The sequence below is a fragment of the Alexandromys fortis genome, unplaced genomic scaffold, assembly GCF_014885135.2.
Source record: "Alexandromys fortis isolate MF-2015 unplaced genomic scaffold, M_Fortis_MF-2015_v1.1 scaffold_89, whole genome shotgun sequence".
NCBI classification, from domain to species: Eukaryota; Metazoa; Chordata; class Mammalia; order Rodentia; family Cricetidae; genus Alexandromys; species Alexandromys fortis.
This window is the reverse complement of record NW_026067973.1, coordinates 7,928,708-7,951,529: the sequence shown is the minus strand read 5'-3', so window position 1 is coordinate 7,951,529 and position 22,822 is coordinate 7,928,708. Positions and strand designations below refer to the sequence as shown.

The 22,822-nt window shown below is 41.2% G+C and overlaps 1 protein-coding gene across 3 annotated transcripts in view; it reads right to left on the bottom strand.

Annotated features, from left to right (window-relative positions):
* Rdx (radixin) overlaps nt 1-18,908 on the bottom strand; it is a 65,307-nt gene extending 46,399 nt beyond the window's left edge. Inside the window, exons 1-2 of one of the 3 annotated variants that reach the window (XM_050156302.1) lie at nt 18,580-18,908; nt 1,347-1,418 (exon numbers count right to left, since the gene is read on the bottom strand). In XM_050156302.1, the coding sequence (XP_050012259.1) occupies nt 1,347-1,358 (12 nt within the window). In that variant the 5' untranslated portion in view covers nt 1,359-1,418; nt 18,580-18,908. Of the gene's footprint in view, nt 1-1,346; nt 1,419-17,403; nt 17,844-18,579 lie in introns of those variants that run through there. The other 2 variants (XM_050156303.1, XM_050156301.1) reach the window with 2 other exon arrangements.
* Between the last annotated feature and the right edge of the window lie 3,914 nt (nt 18,909-22,822).

Genomic DNA, 22,822 nt, shown 5'->3' with positions numbered 1-22,822 from the left:
TGAATTAAATCTACTGATACATTCAGAGGACACTGACATCTTAAGAATGCTTTATAATTAAGTCTCCATACATTGTGTATTTCTCCACAGTTGGATTATGCTAAGTTTTCAGTGCCAGTGCCACCTCTATATTTATCCCTAAGTATTTTGTTTCTGATGCTATTAACATTCATTTTAAACTCTGATTCCAATCTATGAAATTTTTCATGTTTTAAAACTGTAACTCTGGGGTGGGGAGATTGTTCAGCACTTACAAGTACCTGCTGTGCAGGAAGGAAGATCTGAGCTTAAATCCCCAGACACCATATGTGAGAAAGATGAGTATGGCTAGCCTACACTTGCAACCCCAGAGCTATGGGGGAAGATATCCTCTTTAAGATCTCAGGGACCTGCTGGCCACCAGTTAGGTCCAGCTTCAGTCAAAGACTGGCCTCAAGGTATGTGTGCATGCACACAGTTTTGCTTCTTTCTGATTTGTACACCTTATTCTTAACCTTCTTTTGCATCAAAGTCATTCCACGGTGATATTCATAGTAGAAATTCTAATAACCAACAATTTTCTTTAAAAACTTAATTGGCCAGTAATGGTACCACATTTGTTTTCTCTTAATTATGTATATGTTTATACATGGATTTATGCACATGAATGCTGCTTGGTTCCTATACAAGCCAGAGATATCAAATCCTCTTGCAACCAGAGTTAGAGGAGGTTATGAGCCCCTGACATAGGTGTTGTAATAAAACACTGATCCTCTGTAATAACAAATGTTCTCTTAACCACTCTGAGCCATCTCTCCACTCCACCTGTATTATCTCAATCCCAAGACTCAGGACACTGACGGATGAAAATTATGAACTCAAGGCTACCTAGAGTTATACACAGGCACACTGATAGCTAAAAATAACATTAAAGAAAATACCCTGTTTTATTTCCCTAAATCAAAGGAGTGGATCTTAGTCAAGAAACTTCCAATAGAAAGAAATTAACCTAGGTATACAAACCTAGGAGAAAGTTAAAAAGAATGGCTCCTTCACACTGCCACTATTTTCTCCTGACAATGGGCTAAATTTATTGAGCACTAAATGCATACTAGATTCTTATAATCATTGTCTCCTTCCTTGAGCAAATGAAATTATAGTCCTATTTTATAAAAAAGGAAATCAAGAGCAAAATGGATTAAACAAAAGTCATACAGACTAACTATGAAAGCAAGGATAGAACTTTTTTTGACAGCTTGGTCCCAAATTTCATTAATGTTAACCTTAATAGTACTGTCTATCACCCATGATTATCTTCACAACCCACAGAATGCTAAGCATTATCAAGAGAAACAAAATAAACTTACTGGTTTCGGCATTTTCCTTCTCTTGTCTGTTACCTTCTTCAGGAACTCTTCAGTTCTATAAACTATTATCGCCTGTTAAGAAAAAAGCACACTTTATGATCTTCCACATTAGGGTTCAGCTGCACCTTATACAAAAAGGAAAAGTAGACTACTTTAAAATCAGGTTAGGTCCCTGACGCTCATGTTCAGCATCTTCAGCTAGCATTTCACATTCCCTAAAAAAAAACTGGTATATGGTACAGGAGGCAGCGCATGTCTCAAATAGCATAGTATAAAGTATGTTATCTATTAAAACAGCAAGAAAATGTGATTTCTAAAGACCAAAGACTGGCTCCCATACAATTTCATCCACAAACCCAGCCTTGTATGGAAAGGAACAGTAAAAATGAAGATAGGCAGACTCGAGTGCTAAGGAAAAATAGGAATATTTTTCAACCTTTCTTCTGTACTGTCAGATATAAAAAAATGCTGATCAAATTATCTTCCTTAAAAAGTAGTTTTCTTTTCGAAATTCTAAAACCTCAGAAAAGTACACAATAAATAGCTTATTCCCCTAAGGTGTGGACAGCAGCCACAGTTCTGCAAAGCAACACCCATGCCAGTCCCCAGCTAGTCTGTGGCCTCCATAGCAAATGTTGATGTGTAAGTTCTCTACGTAAGAAAAGGCCATCACAGGGGAAACATTCTTACTAAGAAACACCAACATCGATGAGTTTGCCTTTCTGAGAAATCTGTCATTATCAGCTCTCTAGGAAAAGAGATTCTAGCTCCAAATCTTCCTCTGACTAATGCTGTATCAGAGACACTGCAGATAAACTTATGTAGAGCCTACCACTGCCAAGATATATGTACGCACAGCTGAATTAACACATTCAAATAAGGTCATTTCCCTGAATTTTATTCAAGCACATGCCAATAAATGTCTATATACAGAAACCTCCTTTAGAGCTTTGTGGGTTGTGCTTTTTTTTAAATATGAGTCACTGGGCAGTGACATTCAGGAAGAAACATAAAACACCCATTCCTCAACTTTTTGTACCTTATTCCCTATCCCCCCGCCCCACACACACACATTCATAGTCTGCAGACCAAAATTTCTCCAACACTTCCATCCTTACTTCCTCTGGTTCAGGTATTATAAACAGGCCTTGATTCTAACAGCTTCCTTTCGTGGTGGTGTGCACCTGTTACCCAGCACTGGAATCCCAAGCAGGGCAGTGTTCTGGGCCAAAGTGGAATACATAGTTAAGTTTGAGGCCAGCCTGGGTTACATTATGCACAAAAATAAAATAAGTTTCAAAACTGGCTTGCTTTTACTGCTCAGAATCCTAAAATCTCTGCTTCCACAATCAACAGCCATAGGGTTCTCAACTATAAAATGGCCCAAAACTTAAACCCCTACACCAGTGCCAAATTTGCTTTCCATCAAGCTTGGGTCAATTATGCATTTCCAGAAACATAGTCATTGTGCTTGCTCATGATTATTTTTGTTAGATGTAAAACTATGACTCTTTAAATTCTTAAATACTATGAGGTTTTACCTACCCCCCCCCCCAGATTAATTCTGGCAGTTCACTACGGTTACTGAACTTAAAAGAAAAAACAAATCACTTCTCAGTTTTAATTGTTCATCTTTCACTTTTGTTAATTTCTATTAGTTCCCAATGTTTTCTTGTACTTTCTCTTACTCTGGACCATTTTGTGCACTCTAGAACACAAAGTAATTTCCAGACTTTATTCCACTAATTCATGCCTTAAGGTCATAAACTAAATATATCCAAGTTTAAGGGCAACTCTAAAGTAATTTCACTAACAGACCACTCTGGATATAAAAATTTCTTTTATCACTTGGATATTAAACTTCATCTATAACATTTAGAGGCATTCATAAATGTTTACAACACAATCTATAAAGTTCGCTTCTTTCACAGTTCACAGAACAATTCACTACTCTTATATGTATGCAAGAAAATCTATCAAAACTTTTCTTTTGGATCAAAATAGTTTTTAAGATTATAATAACACCACTTTTTCATGTGTATTGTGATGTACATGCATGAGTATATATGCTCACATGTATGTGAGTACTTGTTGTAACCAATGGCTTATGTCAGGTGCCTCCGTTTTACATACTGAAGCAGGGTCTGTCACTTGGACTCAGAACTCACCCATTCAGCTAGTATAGTTGGCACAGCTTATCCTGAGGTCCCAGCGCCCATGCTGTGGGGTTACAAGTGAATCAACACACCTGCGCAGAGTTTCCATAGACCGAGGGCGTCAAATTCTGGCCCTCACAGTTGTGTAGCAAGTAACTTTACCCACAGCCATACCTCAGCTCAGCATTAGCAATGTAAAGAAAATGTACTGTTCTATCACTCAAATTCTGCCACAACTATGCATCATGATACACACACCCCATTTGTACTACGGTAATAATAAATCTACACTGCAATTACTGGAGGTTTTAAATTTTAAGGTTATTTTGGTTTTTTTTTTTTTTTTTAATCAAATCTGTTCTGGATTTCTTTTTTCCTGGTTTTTGAAGACAGAGTTTCTCTTTGTATTGCTTGCTGTCCTGAAACTCGCTTTGTATACCAGGCTGGCCTTGAACTCAGAGATTCACCTGCCTCTGCCTCCCAAATGCTGGGATTATAAAATCGTGCAACACCAGGCCCAACTTTTCTGCTCTGGGTTTCTTTACCTATTAAGTTACTTATAGAAAAACCCTATGAGCATTCTAAGCACATCTGAATTAAAGGAGTTTCAAGTCAAATACAACTTTCATGTTCAAAATGAAGGCAGCATCTGGCAATGGAAGGTCCAAGGACACAATGTTTCTTTCCCCTTTTCTGAAGATTAGCCTGAGAGGGGGGAAAAACATTTCTCATATACTTGAAGCTATAACATTTTTATAGGCTGTAAGGTCATAGGGATTTTCATTTGCTGTGGGTGGTTTTGGTTTTTAGATTTTTCAGAAACGTTCTAACTCTTTGTCCACAATGGCCTGGAACTTACTATACTGCCCAGGCTGTTCTCAAAATTCTCAATCACCCTCCTGCCCCCAACATGCCTGGATGGCTTTGATTTTTGTATGTACTTCCTCATCCATTATTAAGACCTAAACGTTCAGTTTCAAACCATGATTTCTAATCACTATTTAAAAATGATTTGTTAGTTTTTCCATTTTTAATTTTCAAATGCAAGAGTTTTATGTTTATAGGCAAAATGTTGTTTCTGTATTTGTTTCAATATTTAAACACTTTAGTGCAGGGTCAGGCAGTGACTTGTTCCAGATATAAACAAAAATACTATATGATATGTGTTGGGTAATGTGTTAGATCAAGTTAAGCCAAGTTTTTAATTTTTATATCTTTCATTCTATTCATTTTAGTCTACTTAACCAATTCAACAAATACATTAAGCTTTCCCAACTGACTTTGATAAAATGTCAGTTTTTTACTTCCATGAATTTTTAGGTTGGTATCAGATAAGCAGTTCTGGAACGGTTAAACGTCCAGTGAAGGGGTCTCTCCCTATATAGTAACATACAGAGTCATGTGTGGACCGTGCCTGCTCAGCATTGGGAAGTTACGACTTCTCTTAATTCTGGCATTTGTTAGTCAGCTGTCACTCTAACCCATTCCTTTGTATCGATCTGACTGTCCTTTCTACTGCACCAACTCTTACTTCTCTTCAGTGTCAGGTTCCCTGCCACTGCTCTGGTAAGCTTCCTTGTTCTAAAGATTCAGCTTTCCTTGGATTCTAGGAATCTATTAGTCACTACCTCTTCTTTCATCCACATTTCACCAAGTACTTCTTTTTGGACACTGAAATTTTCCGAACTAATCTTTGATTACATTTTCAAATTTCCCATCCCTTTAACTGAGTGATATTCTTCTAGCCAGTGTGTCTTTACAGTTAGATGTCTTTATGTGTGTGCATTCTGAGGCAAGGTCTCACACACACAGTAAGTAGCTCTGGCTCGCCTACAACTCAAACTTGAGGCAGTCCTCCCATCTCAGTCTCCAGAGTGCTAAAATTATACGTGTGAACCAAGAGGCCCAGCTTCTCTAGTTTTGTTTTCTAAAGATTATTTATGTCAAGGCTGGAGAGATGAATCAAAGGTTAAGAGCACTAGCTGTTCTTCCAGAAGTCTTGAGTTCAATTCCCAGCAACCACATGGTGAATCACAACCATCTATAATTAGATCTGGTGCCTTCTGCTGGCCTGCAGGCATACCTGTAGGCAGAACACTGTATATATTAAAAAAAAAAAAACACTTATTTATGTGTATGTGTGGATATATGCTACATGAGTGCAGGTGCCCAGAGAGACCAGAAGAGGGTATCAGAGCCATGGCATTGGAGTTATGGGAAGCTGTTAGCTATGTGATGCATGTTCTGGGAACCAACCTCCAGTCCTCTTGAGAGAGCAAGAAATGCTCTTAACCACTAACCTCTCCAGCCCTATTCTTAGTTATTGTTAATCTACTTTTACCCGCCCATGGCTTAAAATTTCAATGTTTATTTTTATTTCTAGAGATAACTGCTGTGGGACAATGGTTTGTAGCTTGTTTTATTTTAATAAAACGCTGATTGGCCAGTTGCCAGGCAAGACGTATAGGCGGGGAGACGAGAACAGGAGAATTCTGGGAAGAAAGCTCATTTCTGCAGTTGTTACCCAGCTACAGAAGATGTGTCGTGCTAAAAAGGGTACCAAGCCACGTGGCTAATTCAGACAGGAATAATGGGCTAATATAAGTTATAAGAATTAGCTAACAAGAAGCCTGAGCTAATAGGCCAATCAGTTTATAACTAATATAGAACTCTGTGTGATTTCTTTGGGACTTAACGACAGCACGAACCAGGCAGGACAAGGACCCAGTGGGACAGAAAGTTCAGACAACAAATAACTTTAAGGATTTTTTAATTTTTATTTTTTTAATTTTTAATTTTATGTGTGTATGCAGGTGCCTGCTAGGTGAAAAGAGGGTGTCAAATGTCCCGGAGCAGAGGGTGTCAAATGTCCCGGAGCAGGAGTTAGAGGGCCATAAGTGGTCCAATTTGAGTGCTAGGAACTTAGCTTGGGTTCTCTGGAAGAGAAGAAAATGCTCTAACCACTATGCCATCCATTACATCCCTGGAAAGCCTTTTTTGACTGAAAAAAAGCGTTTTAAGACTTTGATGGTATAACTTAAAATCTTTTTATTCTTGTATTTATCTCTCTTTAAAATTTTATTTTCAGCTCATAGAGGCTTGTGTTTCAGTTAATTTAGAGAGCTCACATCCCTAATGAATCTTGCCAGCCCTGCACTGCATTGCATATCACGGTGGAGGAATCCTTGAGGTACACCCCACCATATCACCGTGGAGGTGTCCTTCAGGTGCACCCCACCATATCACCGTGGAGGTGTCCTTCAGGTGCACCCCACCATTATCACCGTGGAGGTGTTCTTCAGGTGCACCCCACCATTATCACCGTGGAGGTGTTCTTCAGGTGCACCCCACCATATCACCGTGGAGGTGTTCTTCAGGTTTACTCCCACAAGAATACTTAGAATATTTCTTTGTGGCGACCAATTTTCAGTGCTTTCTTGAATTAGTCTTTTGTACTATAACATACCACATCACAGTACTCTCTGGAGCTGGGTAGAGAGATTCAAATGAGTTTCTTCATCACCTACCATACTATTTTCTGAACTATATGCCTGGTGTGTCCCTTCAGTGTAATCTCACCAGCAAGGAGATTAAAAAAAAAAAGCAAGCAAAAAATCTTAATTATCCAACAGATTCTACAAACTTAAGTTACAGCACTCACATTTCAGAAAAGATATTTCTTAAACACAGGACCAGCTAGGTAGCTAACAGAAAGTTAAATAATTTGGCCAAGTTTTCAATTAGACTTATTTCAAGTTATATTCCACCAAAAGTGTTTCAAGTAAAATAATCTGCATAAAGTTTAGCCCTAATAAGAGATCTCTGAGCTGGGTGGTGGTGGTACACGCCTTTAATCCCAGCACCCGGGAGGCAGAGGCAGGTGAATCTCTTGTGAGTTTGAGGCCAGCCTGGTCTACAGAGCTAGTTCCAGGACAGACTCCAAAAGCTACAGAAAAACCCTGTCTCGAAAAACCAAACAAATTAAATAAATAAATAGAAATTTAAAAAAAAAAAGAGAGAGAGCTCCATGGAAACCAAAGGATATGTGCATGGTCAATCAAGCACAAATCATCACATTTCTTTATATTATAAATGACAAATGGGTCAAAATGTCCAAAATATGAAAGTCTCTACAAATCAGGATGAATCTGTAAGCTTCTAAAATGAAAATACAGATTTTGTTTTCAAAAGGAAAGGTTAAAAAAAAAACCAGATTAATTCAATTTTGGAGAAGTATATAAGCACTATGATTTAAAAAAATGAATGCACTTTATTTTACATCCCTAAATAGGTAAAGTAAAAAAAAAAATCAAAGTTCATAAGAAAATATGCAATAGCTATAATAAAGTTGCTATGCAAAATACATTCTAGTAATCAAGTAAGCGAAAGACTTCACAAACTAAAGCCACAAAGCAAACTAACTCTCAGATACTACTCTGAGGTCAATACACAGTAGCCAGCTAAGACTTCTACATGTCAATGCTGAGGAACCTACATGGTAAAAAGCAGACAAGTATCATAGCAGCATCATAAACTGGTCCTGTATTTCTAGAAATTGTGATATATATATATATATATATATAAGATGCACAACTTTCTAGAAAGAAATTCTGCTTCTAGAATAAAGCTGAAAGCAATAACTAAAAAGAGCTCTTTTCTAAGGTATTCTCTGCCACGCTCTTCACTAGTCGACGACTAAAACCACCAGCAGTGTGAACCTATGTGTCAGCATGACGGACGCTCCAGGGTGTTGTGGGAAGTCTGTTTCTACACATTTGGACAAACTGAGTCAACCTTCAGCAAAAGTTAAGCAGAGGTAAAACATGTTAACCAAACACTCATTCCAACTATGCCAAAACACAAATCTGCTACAAAATCTATTCCATCATTTAGTATTAATGGAGGTTTTACTTTTAAGTTTCTAATTTTAAAAATTAGAGGCAAAACTTTCAAAAGCACATTTCTATTTCTATATCAGTTTATTGCTTTACACAATGTGGTAGGTGTAGGAATTCTATCTAAAAATTTCTAGGACAAACTTTTGGATAAATGGAATAAATCGAAGTTTCGGTCCATTTAATGATCAAGGAATGGTGTTCCTATCAAGATGCTACTTATGAATGGTGCCTATCTAGTTCCTTTTTGGGTCTTATTTTAAATAAAACTAGTATCCCGCTAATAGCAACAGAAAATAAAAGATCACATAAAAAGCCAAGTAACATACACATGTATCTGAGATTCCATTTCTAGCTTGAAGCCAACTTTGTTTTCAGCACCTTTTCTTGCCTAAATATCTATGCAGCTGCCAAACATACTTTGTGTACCAAACACTGGTCAACTTCCCTCTTCTCTCGTGTTACTATTCAGAAAATAATGACTCTTACTTCTCTCCTTTCTTGATTTTAAATTTTCACTTGCAGGTTTATTAATGTAATTATTTTTCCCCAATCCAGTTTCTCCCACTTCTCTGTTACTTAAAGAGGCCTATGTCTTTTCCCCACCAACATCCTCTGAAAAACACAACGGGAGCAACTAACTACCTAGTCAACAGCTTGTCTTCAGTCTTAAGAGATGCTGGCAGCAGCTGTCTTCCATCTCCAGCAAACTACCACAAGAGCAAACACAATGCTACACAATAAAGACAAAGCACTGATACACAGCATCCTCTGTCCTGCCTGTGCCACAGTGGAGCTCTGCGCCAGCAGCGGCACAACAAACCAACAAACAGGTCAGGTGCTGCAACAGGTGTTGTCAAGTGTAGTCTATTAGTAGTTTAGCCATAAATAAAGGACGTTGAGCCTATAATTCTCGATCCTAGAGAAGCTAAATAAGGTGAACCCAAAGAAAAACATATAGGCATCCTCCTGAATATTAACCTTCATCAGGCGATGAAAGGAGGCAGAGCACATTGGAGCACCGGACTGAAATCTCAAGGTCCAAATCAGGAGCAGAAGGAGAGAGAGCACAAGCAAGGAACTCAGGACCGCGAGGGGTGCACCCACACACTGAGACAATGGGGATGTTCTATCGGGAACTCACCAAGGCCAGCTGGCCCAGGTCTGAAAAAGCATGGGATAAAACCGGACTTGCTGAACATAGTGGACAATGAGGACTACTGAGAACTCAAGAACAATGGCAATGGGTTTTTGATCCTACTGCACGTACTGGCTTTGTGGGAGCCTAGGCAGTTTGGATGCTCACCTTACTAGACCTGGATGGAGGTGGGTGGTCCTTGGACTTCCCACAGGGCAGGGAACCCTGATTGCTCTTTGGGCTGATGAGGAGGGGGACTTAATCGGGGGAGGGGGAGGGAAATGGGAGGCGGTGGCGGGGAAGAGACAGAAATCTTTAATAAATAAATAAATTTAAAAAATAAAATAAAAATAATTAACATCAAACTAATTTTACTTCGCAAGTTATTCTTTTCTCAAGGCCTAATTACAATTGTTTTCAGTCTTATGGGATTCAAACTATGGGAAAGCACAAGTTGTCTCTGCATAAAATTCCAAAAAAATAAAAACTCTTGTCCAATTTACTAAGAAACAAGAAGCAATATTACAAAGACAAATCTAAAATGCACTAATAAGGTGATTGGCAGGCAAATAAACACAGTTATAGCACTGACAAAAAAAACAACTGAATCTTTTTTTTTTCCTGTTTGGGACTCTCTGTCCTCTGAATCACATCCAAGAAGTGTATAAGCTCATAAAATATTGCATAAAATACAAAAAATTATAAGAAACCTACCATTCTTGAATGTAATTATCAAAATTTAAGATCCACAAATCTATGTCAAAGTAACATATGTGCTTCTCTTCTAGCCCTTTAGTAACAGGAGTGCTGGACTGACTCGCCAGAGTTCTAAGTAGAGCCCATCATAAAGACTATACTGAGAAAACCTCAACATATATGAAGACCCCTGATAAGTCTTCTGGAAATAAGTTTCTTTGATACTGCCACATTCATAATAGAGTATGTGAATAAGAATATAACTTTATCCATTCAAGTTCACATATCCTTTTAAAGTTTAAAACCTTAAAAATAGCAAGAAGTATTTATTATAAGTTAGCAGAGTTTAATGGTATAATGCTTTCCTTTTTTTCCCCCATGTGGTTCCAGGTGAAGAGCAGAAGACTGCCTTAGAGAAACTCAGACATGGTCTAATCCTCACAAAGCTTACCATTTCCTTCCCCACCGTACTTGAGCACTCCCACCTGTATACCTCCAAAAGAAAGGATGACCCAGGCAAGTAAGCGACTTGCCCAAAGGCATGGAGGTCACATGGAGGTGAGGTCGGAGCCCTTTAACCCTGGTTCTGGGCACCAACCTACTCTGTTTTTCTTTCTCACAGTTCTAGGCAAGTCAGTCCCAGACACCAAATGGGGCTTTTAAGAAGAGGCTGACAAAGCTTTCTCCTCTACCATAATCAAGTTGAAAACCAACCTCTGATCATATCAAAACTGAAAATTAGCCAGAATGATCACCTCAGCAGCTGCATTTCCTACACAAGTGACAGGAAATTCTAAGTCTGACACTTGCTCATATACATGCAGTCTATGTTTTAAAGATGTTTTCAAGAAAATATTCATGAGTTTTGAGAAAATTCAAATTTCTAAACCTTAAATGTAAAAACTACAAAAATAATGCTCTACCTTGAATTTCAATTCTGACATAAAAATTTTGGAAGTACTTTGCACTGCTCCCAAGGTGCGCAGATGGCAGGTGACACATTATCATTTGTGAACATGTGCTGGAGTGAAACGTAAGAAAGCTCTCTGCAGCCCAACTGCTCCATTTACACTTAAACCATATACTAAACATTTACAAGTGCTCGGAGGAGGCAGGTCCATGGAAGTCACGGTAAAGAACCAAAGACTAACGAACCAAAGACTCACGCTGAACTGAGAAGTCCTCGAAACTATGTCTACATCTTATTTTGCAATATCAGACATTAAACAGCAGTAGCTGTTTTTTTTTAAAACTTAACGCAGTCTTAAGTATCTTTAAAATAAGATACCGCATTTCGTCAGTAAGGATACCTGGCAGGTCTATTACCATAAAAACCATTCAGCTTCGAATGTCCTGTGCCTCCTCTCCCTTTAGAGAAATTAGGATGGCGCCAGTCTCACAATTGGTCCTCAGATGTTTGCTGCTTTGGATGAGCTGGGCTTACACATAATACTCACTTTAGCTGTTAGCTATTGTCAAGGAAAACATTTTCTTCTTATTTTAATGTCATAAAATGGCCAAACTAGTAAGAAACAGTAAAAGCTAAACACAAACATTAGTGTCACATTTAATACTGATGGTGATTATCATGCTGTGTTCCCAGGTGTAAGCAGTAAACTTCTCAGTATATACACTTCTACTGAAAACCAAACTAAGTTTGTATAGCTTCTCTAAGTCCAGAACCTAAAAAAAAAATTTAAGCATCAGAGTCTTCATGACATCTAACGAAGTTCAACCCATCCCCCGTACAATGAGTCCAACTTCTGACACTTCAACTTGGCGCTGTCATACGCTATCCTTGGAGGCAAATTAGCCCACAGAACACAGGCACAACAAACTTGGAAAGACTATTCTCAATTAACTGTGGCTAAGAGGCTGTATGTCCTCATTGTCTCTTATGAAGAGAGATTCTTTTTAAAGACAAATACATCTACCATGGTTGTCTTATTCAAAGACTACTAATTTACAGAAACAACGGGGAAGATTTTAAATTTCTAAAGAAGAGAAAGCAGGAGATAGTCAGAACTGATATCAGATTCTTAAAACTTTACACACTACTACTAATTCCAGCTGACATCCACCACCATCCCACTTACACTTTCAAGACATTCAATATGGCACACGTGGTGTTGTCAATTCCTCAGGATCCTGTCCATCTTCCAGGCCTAAATGCCAACAAGTATTTACCAGATTGTAACAATTGCCTGGATGTATGACTGACATTTTAAAACAAAGTTCAGCAAACTCTGTAAAGGGTCAAGTAAATAAACATGTTAGGTTTCATAAGCCATACAGTCTATGTTGCAATTGTTCTTTGTAATTAAGTAAATGTGCTACAGTGTGTTCAAATAAAACCTTACTTGCAAAAACTATCAAAAGGCTGGGTTTAGTTGTGTGTAATAATTCAATAAAGCACTTTAACAGCAATCAATGGTTTTGTTTTTTAATTTCAGTTTTGAAAAGAAATACATTAAATTACATATTCATATTAAATTAAGTATATTAATATATGGCAGGTCACTTTGGATCTGTTTTCATTTGGGTACAAGAAAGAATTCAATACATTTGGTATATGACTAAGGAAAATAATGGGAACAGAATTAAAGCAGTTTGAATACAGTGCCAATGCTGGGAGATAAGGAACATGCCCCAATCCTGGCCAAGGAGCAGAGACAGCGGGAGAAACTTCTGTAAAAGAACCCTCATTTCCTTAAATACTTTGTATCTAGACAAGGTACTCAACTCATCCCTGCAGCTAACCAAAATAAAAACCAATCTTAGTCTAAGCCAGGGTATTAAATCTTAGAATTTAGTCTAAACTAAGTAATTTTCTATTACTCACCGTGCATCTTAAATGTAAAGGCTCAAAACTTTACAAATTCACATGCAGCAAATCTTAATTTCAACTTTTTACAAATTAAAGGAAATACTAAAGGTCCTGAAAGCAATTAAGAATTAACTAAAGTTTAAAAGTACTCTATATCAATTACTGATAGTGAGGCAACTTTATAGATTTTACTATCTTAGACAAAATAATGTAGTACTCCTTTCTTTATACTGTATCTAAAAGCATGCCCAACCCCACCCAGTCAACAGGGATTGACTCCTATTAGGTATGCTACCAGTAAACTATATCTGCAGTCCTTTTATTTTTTATTTTGAGATGGGGGTGAGGGCTCACTAAGTTTTCCAGGATGGCCTTGAAACTTGAAATCCCCTGCCTCATCCCAGGGCACTTAGGATCAGAAATCTGTATCACGAGGCCCAGAATGAATATTCTTTCAATATAGTAGAGCTTTTTGTTCTTGTTTTTCTTTTAAGCTAGAAGTAAGCAAATTCTCTCTGCAAAAAAAGGCAAACAGTAACTGTTTTAGGTTTTTTTAGCCATATGGTTTGACATCATGGTTTAAAAGTAGCCATAGACAATATGTAAGCAATTGGCATGGACAAGTTCCAATAAAATTTTATTTACAAAAACGTGAGCAGGCTGGATGTGGCCTATAGATTTTAACTAGTGGACTAATACACAAAAATTACTCAATCTTTCCAAATAAATTAACTTTACTACTTTATTATTTCCAACATACATAAATCATAAAGAAATGTAATAAACATAGATGTATAAAGTTTAGTGACCTTGTTTATATACATAAAACATATTACATGTAATTTAGAATTATCACAGCATGGTGGCATATACCTTTAATCTCAACATTCTGGAAGCAGAGGCAGATATCTGTGAGTTCCAGGCCAGCCTGGTCTACATAGGAAGTTACAGGACAGCCAGGGCTACAGAGACCCTGTCTCAATACAAACAAAACAAAAAACAAAAATTCTAGTTATTGGGGCAGGGGAGAAAGCTTAGTGGTTGAGAGCACTGGCTGCTCTTCCAGAGGAACACGGTTTGACCCCAGCGCCCACATGACAGCTCATGGCTGTCTGTAGCTCCAGTTCCAGGGTATCTGGTATCTTCATGTGGACATGCACATGAAATAAAAATCATTTTAAAAATTCTAGTTAGTTTAAATTGATGAATTTGCGAGGCCTGCTATACATAACTGTTATTCAATGTTGAGGAAACTCTATATAACCCCACCTTTTCTGAGAAGCTGGTACTAGAGCCCACTATTAAAGATGGAAAAGGAATTAATCACAGACAACTTTTCCTCTCTAAACAATTTCCAGGTAAAGATACATAGTATATAGATACATTGCTATTCCAAATCACACACCTATTTCAAAAGACAATATTTTGTGCTTGTGTGCAGTGTATGTATATGTACATGTTTGTGTGCATCAACTTTTATCATGAATTTATGCTATACTTAAAAGGTAAACCTTACCTCTAATCATCAAGAAAACTGGCACATGTGCTTACACAAACGCTTCTGAGAATAAGGATAGCAAATCCCACTCATTTCAACTTATGAAAATTTGAAAAATACAATTACTTGATGTCTAATATAAGTAATAAACACTATGTCAAAGTTTGTTTATAGCACCTTGCCCTAACAGGCTTGAGACCCACAGATCAGGAGCAAGGGGTGCTCATCCTTGCAGAAAAGGGTAACCACTTTCTATACACAAGACAATTACCTATGAAAAATTGGGCCGAGGATAGGATTGCCGGGTTCTGGGGCGAGAAGACAAGTTTTTTACTCTGTGGCTTAATGTGTCTTTCTGGGTGTTATAACTTTACCATATAATGGATTACCTTTATAGTTCTTTTTTAAAAAATGGTTTAAGATATACATCCAATATAAATACCAAGAAGCACACAGAAACTGAATGAATGGGTCAGATGGGATAGCTGTAACACACCTAGAGAGGGAGCAGCTCCCAGTCAGACTGCATACCTCTATCTCCAACTCCATGAGCTACTGAAGTCAGGGCTTTCCCGGAACACCCTGCAGTGACACCTATGGTCAAGAAACTTAAAATAGCCTTGTAGAGAGCAACTCAATCCACGTTCATATTTAGGATGTCAACAGGGTCAATTAGTGCCCACCAGAGTTCCTCATCTGCAGTAGACCCAAGTCATCCAAGAGGGACTTCCTTACTTCCCAGATTGCAGCAGTAAGAGGCACAAGCCATGCAAGAAAGATTTTTATCTCTCAGACTGCATCAATAACAGGAAACTATTACCTGTGCCCTACAGATATGTTCCATCTGCACTGCTCAGGCTTCACGACCACAATGGGACAGTATTTCAAGGCTTTAGTCTTTGGGGGAAAAGCTAAAGTATTACCACCCCATTTTGAAATGGGTCAAGTTAAAATGTATTAAATTTAAAATGAATGGAAATACAGGACTCTCGTCATCACTCAACATTTCAGAATCTACTACATCAGACCGTACATAACTTTTATACTAAAAGATTGAGAAATGAAAACAAAAATCAATCTGTAAATCTTCCAACTACTCACCAGAGATTTAAAAACTGGCTAATAATCCAATTCTGCTCTTGGGAATGGTGAAAAGCAATAAACAAAACCCAGTCTGTCACTACTGACAACTGAGGGAGAGCCAAGCCTGTTGTTTCAAACCCTCACACAGACAAGCAGCAGGCATTGCACCTGAGCACTCAGTTTCCACAAAATTAAGATTCAATCTGTTGTTCCCACAGTAAAATCTACTAATTCTAGTCTACAAACATCTCTGAGCTCCTCCTACATTCTCTCTTGTCTGAAGCTCCAGGAACAATATGTAGGACCCGCAGAGGCAAGGGCTTAACATTTCTTATGTGTCACAAGCAAACTCCTTCTCATGTAAACAAAGCTAAAGACTCCGTGTGACTATTCGTTCCAAAGATTAACTGCTTATTAAATTCCAAAATACAGTTTCCAAAGGGGCTTTAAAAAAAAGTCAGTGTAATTCTTTTCACAGCACACTGACAACTTGAAACGTCGCCTGCACTTTGTCATATTTGAAGAAATGATTATTCTGAAAGATAAACTGCACACCGGTGCAAGCACAGAAATTCTAAAGACTAAAAAAAAAAATGCAAACATGATCCTAAAGATTAGCCTCTCTTTCCAGATCTGGTGCTGCTGTATTGGCACACGGATTAAGCCATTATTTATGCAGCAAAATGAACAGGGTAATTGTTTATTCTGTGCTCCGTCATGGTCCTATAAGTATTCTACAAAAAAAAAAAAAAGACAAAAAGATGCTCGGTCAACAACCGACTGCAGTGTCCAAGTACTCTTTCATCACATAAGCCCTCATTATCGTGGGCTTTTACATTTACATCATGCAAATCTTGGTGCCACCACACAGCCGACGGGGCATCGCGCTCGCGCCTCTTCTACAAAATCTCAACTGTATTTTAATACGTTTTTTATGAAGCTGACCTCTTGAAACACATTCCCAACGAATGACCACTCTTTTAGGGTGAGGGGGTTAAAAAAAAAAAAACACCCAGAATCCTGGCAACACTTAAACATCTGTGTAGGAACAGCCGTGCTATTTTCACTGAAATAAACGCACGGCCCCCTTTCAAACTTAGCTCGGAGACGGAGTTCGGGAGCACGGAAAGGTAGGGATGCGAACTTTCCTGGTGGGGTCTGCTGACACTGCACAGGGCGACTCCGCGACCCGGGCCAGGTCGAGGGGCCGGGAGGGCGGCAGCAGCAGGTAAGGGCGGCCAGGAGTCGGGGCCTGGCCTCCCTCGCGGGCTCGCGCGGCGGGAGCGGCCGGGGCCCCAAGCCCGGCAACGCGACAGCCCTCCCGCTGCTAAGGCGTCCACACGCTCTCTAGTAATCCAACACCCCGACTTTCAAACGGGAGAACTTCCAACCGTGCCTTCCCTCCCCGGGGGGCGAGCGAGCACCCCCGACCTGCGCTCGCCACGGCCCTCGGGGGCGCGCCGGGCCGAGCCTGGGGCCCAGTCTCAGGGCGGCGGGAACCCGCACCGCCCGACGCCCGGGGTGGCCAGGCAGACGGCGGACGGAGCGAAGCGGCAGGAGACGCCGAGGAAGCGGCCTGGCTCAGCCGTTAACGACCGGGACGCCTCTTGGGCGGCCAGGCGCGAGCGAGCCCATCTCGGAGGCGCGCCAGGCCCGGGCCGCGGCGCCACACAGCCCGGCAACTTCTGGCCGCCACCTCAGCGCCTCGGCGGGGGAGAGCGGGCCACCGGGCCGGGGGCAGGGAGCGCGCCGAACAGGGCTTACCCCGAAAATGAGTGGCTCCTTCCCTGCCCGCCGCCGACTGGCTGAGGCGCGGCTCGGCGGGGGCGTCGCGGCTGGCAGTGAGCGAACGGAGAGGCGGCGGTGCGAGTCCTGAGCCGCCTGAGAGGAGACGCGCCGCCGCCGCCGCAGACAGCTCGGCAATATGGCCGCCCGGCGCCTCCTCGGGGGGGAAGGCGGGGCCGCCCCGCGCCCCCTCCTCCCGCGGCCCGCCAGTGGCGGGCGAGGCCGCCGCCCGAGCGCCAACGCCGCGGCCGCAGCGACGGCGAGTCTCCCGGCCCTCCCGGGGGTGGGGGGTTGCTCGGCGCCACGGATCGAGACGAACGGGCCTTGGCCGGAGGACGCGCTGCGGGGCCTTGGCGAAGGCTTCCCGGGAGACGAGGACGCCGCGGGCCGGCGGGAGCCCGAGTCCGAAGCCCGCAGTGAAGGAAGCGGAGCCGCGTGCCCCCGCCCCGCCAGTGGAAACTTGAAACTCCCGCTGGTGCCAGGGAACTCACGGAGGGCGTTTCCAGCGCCCCCGAGGTGGAGCTGTTCCCAGGAGGAAGGGGGGGGGGGGGACCCGAGGAGCCGCTCCAGGGTGTAGTTGGGTGCTGAGCACCAGGATCCCAGGCTAGGAGGGGGATCTAGGCCCAGCAGTTGCAACAAAAGAACATTAATTTTGTGCAGATTTTAACCAAATAGAAAAGCTGGGTGCTTTCAATTTTGCAGTGTTTTAAGTTCTCTCAAAAAGCCAGTGGGCATGACCCTATAATGTGATCGGGTCTTTTTGTAGCAGGGATACTCCTTGGCAGATAGGCGTAGGTTAAGAAAAAGTTAGAAGTAGGGCCCAAAGACCAGCCAAACCTAAATTATGCTAGACTTGGAGAAAGTTCGCCCTCTGACCATAGCCTCATTGTAGTCCCCTCGCTAGCCGAGAGAGAGCGGCTGGCTGCTTCTGGTGGGGTTCTCTCCGTGCTGCTAGCCCTGGGTGTTTTCTGCTGGGATTCAGAGTAACACTTGGTACGACTGTACAAACAACAACGACACAAACCTTACCAATCTGCCGCATTCCATTTAAGATGCTTTACTTAATGTAACTTTCGTCGACGAACTTTAAAAAAGAAAAACCAAACAAAAACAAAAACTCTAGTTTACTTTTATAGAACAAATAATTCCTCTTACCGCCTTTTGCTGAGAAAGTAGCTTTTCCGGGAACCCAGCACACACCTTCACCAAGCTTCCTCTTCAGTGAGTTACCACCATGGCCCTTAGAGACCTCACTAAACAATTAAAAAGCCTCCAGAGAGTCCAGGTTAATCTCAGAAGCCTTTAGATTGCAAATTCCTCAAGGATGGGAAGCAGGTGCGTGCTTTGTGACCAGACAGGTTCCTGAGGTTCTTGGAGACCACCAGAGGAATACTTGCTGGCCCTCCTTCCACGGTGCGACCAAGGAACAGTAAAAATGGTATGCAAGTCCCTACGTAGAGCACAAGTCAAACTAAAGTCTCTGGAACACTTTGCAGCTGAAAGTGGAGCGGTCAGCCTTGGTCACGTGTTCAGAACAGTGTGAAGCGCTTTCTCATGACTGCCTTGTCTAATGATTACGACATCCTGGGCTCAGGGTGAAAGCTCTTATTGACTTTAAAATAAGCTAATGAGTAAAGGGGAGCCTCTGAAGAGGTGTTTGTCAATGCAGCCTTCCTGGGAAATGGCAGAGCCAAGACTTAAACCCAAATGCAAGAGCCTTGAGCCTATCCTGTGCTCTGCAGAAACAAATCCACGCCGTTGTAGCATTTCAGTTGGCTATCATAGCAGTAAATATTTAAGTAAAAGATTGTATTCAAGCTGGGAAGATAAAAAGGGTACTCCCAAATGCGGAGTGGGAATGTAAACTGAGACAAATTCTAGCAAACAATTTGGCGTGGTGATTCAGCCTTTAAGAGGGCTCATAACTCTTAGAAAACATAATCCCACATTTGGGGTTCTTTCTGAAGGGAATAATCTGAAATAACAAAAACTCCGTCAAACATTACCACATATTAAACAGAAACATGCCGTTTTAGTTTGTTCTTCACATCAAATATTAGCACTTTTAAATGAAATATTGAATATTCAATCTAAATATCCCAAAACTTCAATTTCGTGATGTTGGCATGTGTATTCGCCCGGTGCTGAGCCTTTGCTGGGCAGGTGCTTTCCCAAGCAGCCACGAGCTCACCCCTGAAAGTTCAGTGTGAGAAAAAGAGCCACACAGATTTCCTAAAACACTCCTGTTGTTCTGGAAAGATGCTTGGTGTTAGCTAATAGTTACCGATATACTTTTAAATAGCAAATAAGATATTTTAAAATCATAGTTAGAAAAGTCACACCTTTAATCCCAGCACGCAGGAGGTAGTAGCAGGCAAATCTCTGTGAGTTAGAGGCCAGCATGGTCTACAAAGTGAGTTCCAGGACAGCCAGAGCTACATAGTGATACCTTATCACAAAAAAAAAAAAAGAAAAGAAAAGAAAGAAAAAAAAAATTATTACCAAAATCTCTACACTACACTCTTATTGGACTTCACCACCTTCACCACAGTATGTTGGCTTATTCTAATTTTCTAATTTTTGAAATTCCACTGCTAGTTGTAAAAGCATTGATCTTACTAGCACACATAAAAGTACTTCCTGAAATGAAGAAAATTAATTTTTTTTTACAAAAATAATTTATAGATAATTTTTTTTTTAAGAAGCTAGGCTACAGGCCCTTGCTAGTTTATAAGGCTGGCCCTCTGTTTGGGTAAGGAAGAAAGCAAACAGTGCTGTGTGTTATGACGGTAATAAAGGTCCACACACAGCAGCCAGGGAGACAGAAGAGAGTAATCAAGTCTGCCCAGAGAAGAGAACACTGCAGGAGCAGGAGCTGAGAGGAGAGTGAAGTGGAGACATTTCCTCAGAGAAGCCAGGAAAGGCAGCAGCTCTGGGTGCTGAGAATCAATGTGTGGTTGAAACCCAGGGGGCTCAGAAAGGTAAGTGGGGCAGTGAAGAGTTTTTCCCTGCTTAAGACTTAGGCATTGAAGAAAGGAGTGCTAGGTGGGATGACCAACCAACATCTGATTGGATTTAAGGCCCACGCCCTGAGATGGAACCCATCCCCAACTCTGCTTGGGTGGCAAGAACCAGACACCAAAAAGCTAGGGACCTAGGGAGGAAAAACAATACTACTGTTCTGCTAAGGGAACAAAAATAAAATGTCTCCTAACCCTAACACTTCGTGCAGCACTCATACATCAGTGACCTGCTTAGCCTTCAGCAGAGAGGGCTCCTCCTGCTGTAGGCGGAAACAAATACAGAGACCCACACAGCAAGACATGTGCAGACAGTGAGAGTCCTAAATGGGGTGAGCCCTTCCCTCAGGGCTCAGGGAACCCTGTGGAAGAGAAGATTGTAAGAGCCGGAGTCCATGGAGGACACCAAGGAAACAAGGTCTTCTAGACATAGCAGGATGGACGCACAGAGACTGTGGCAGTGTACCCAGGACCTGGACAGGTATGCACAGTACTGAGAGGAGAAATAGTCACAAACCCCCATCTTCAACTGTCTTCAACTGATAACCACCCACAAATGAAAAATTAGTTCTCTCCAACAGATCTCACTGAGAACGCAAAGGCACCCTTAAGGGCAGGCCCCATGCCTAGAAGTAGATGGCCAACACAAACAAGGTCAACAGCATCTTTGAAGTTCTTAGTCTCATGCTTTCTTGTTGTTGTTGTTGTTTAACCTTACAGATCCCCTTTGTATATATTATGGCTTTCAGTTTTGTGTTTTTATGGGATTCCTGTGTATAAGAGTGCATGTGTATTTCTGTAACTAACTATATGTGTTTCTTGTAGTTTTTCCAGGGCTCTTTTCTTCTTTTCACTTTGTTCTATTCCAGTTTGTTTTGTTTTGTTTTAATATTATTCTTTAGATGCCTGTCTGTTTTTTAATGAGACACAGGAAAGGTGTGGATTCATGTGGGAGGTGCTGTGCAACTCCTTCAGCCAATAGCCTTTAAGATACTGGCCCACTTTGGGCGTGGTCTCATGTACTATAAATGCCAACAGGAAGGGATTTAGAGAGGATCTCAGAGAAGTTATGGTGAGAAAACAGTAATCAGAATATATTGTATAAAAACTATTTTCAATAAAATTAAAATAGAGGGGGAAAGATGAATAATATGATTCAGTTTATATTTTAATAAGACACCGGACAACAATGCAGATTGCATGGTTCTGTTACAGTGGGCAATGAATTTACAAGGAACACCCTAGATAATTTGGCTACAAAGCCCTCCATGGGAAGGCAGGATGGGCTAAGCTTGGGAGGTGGTGGGGATGCAGAAGGGAGTCAGGATTTGTTAAGAGAGTTGGGGACAGACTGAAGAGAAGGACAAGATGCGGTGGTGCTTTCAGGATTTCTTCTGTGTTTCCAGAGGGCAAACAGGAACATAGAGAAATGCTTTTGCCACTCCTCAGGGAGGGGCCATACTGGCTAGTCTTTGTCAGCTTGACACAAACTAGGAAGAGGGACCCTCAACTGAGAAAACACCTCTGTCATTTTGGCCTGTAGACACATTTTTGGGACATTTTCTTGACTAATGACTGGTTGATGTGGAAGGCCCATCCCACTGTATGTGGTACCATTCTGGTCCTGGGTAAAATGGAACAGGACCCATATGGCTCTCCTTTGTTTCTATCATAATCTAAAGGAAAACACTCCTAGGATCCAGGGCCCTTGATGTCTTGTCACCAGTTCAGAAGGATGTCTTTGAATTCCTTGCAACTGGGACCCACTGAAATGCTGTTTTACTTAATATCCATTGTCAACCTGTTGTAGTGAACACATAGGACATTAGTGAGGTATGCCTCTGAGTATATCGCGAGGGCCTTTCCAGAAAGGCTTTACTAAGAGGAGAAGATCTTCCCTGAATGTGGGTGGCAATATCCCATGTGCTAGAATCCTGAACTGGATAAAGAGAAAGGGAGATGACTGGGCAGTGGTGGTGCACACCTTTAATCCTAGCACTTGGGAGGTAGAGGTAGGAAGATCTCTGTTAGTTGGAGGTTAGCCTGGTCTACAGAATGAGTTCCAGGACTGTCAGGGCTACACAAAGAAACCCTGTCTCAAAAAAACTTGGTAGATGATAGATAGATAGATAGATAGATAGATAGATAGATAGATAGATAGATAGATAGATGGATAATAGATCTGTTATGAAACCCCTATGATCCCTATGACAAGGTCATACATAATCCACAGATTGAGAACCACTGAGATGTGAGGGGTGTGGTCTCATGTTCTTGTCATTATGCCTTCCCTGTCATAACAGACTACGTCTTCACATGAGCCAGAATACACCCTTCCTCCCTCCCTCGTGGCTTCTTGCTGGCTGAGAACAGGGACA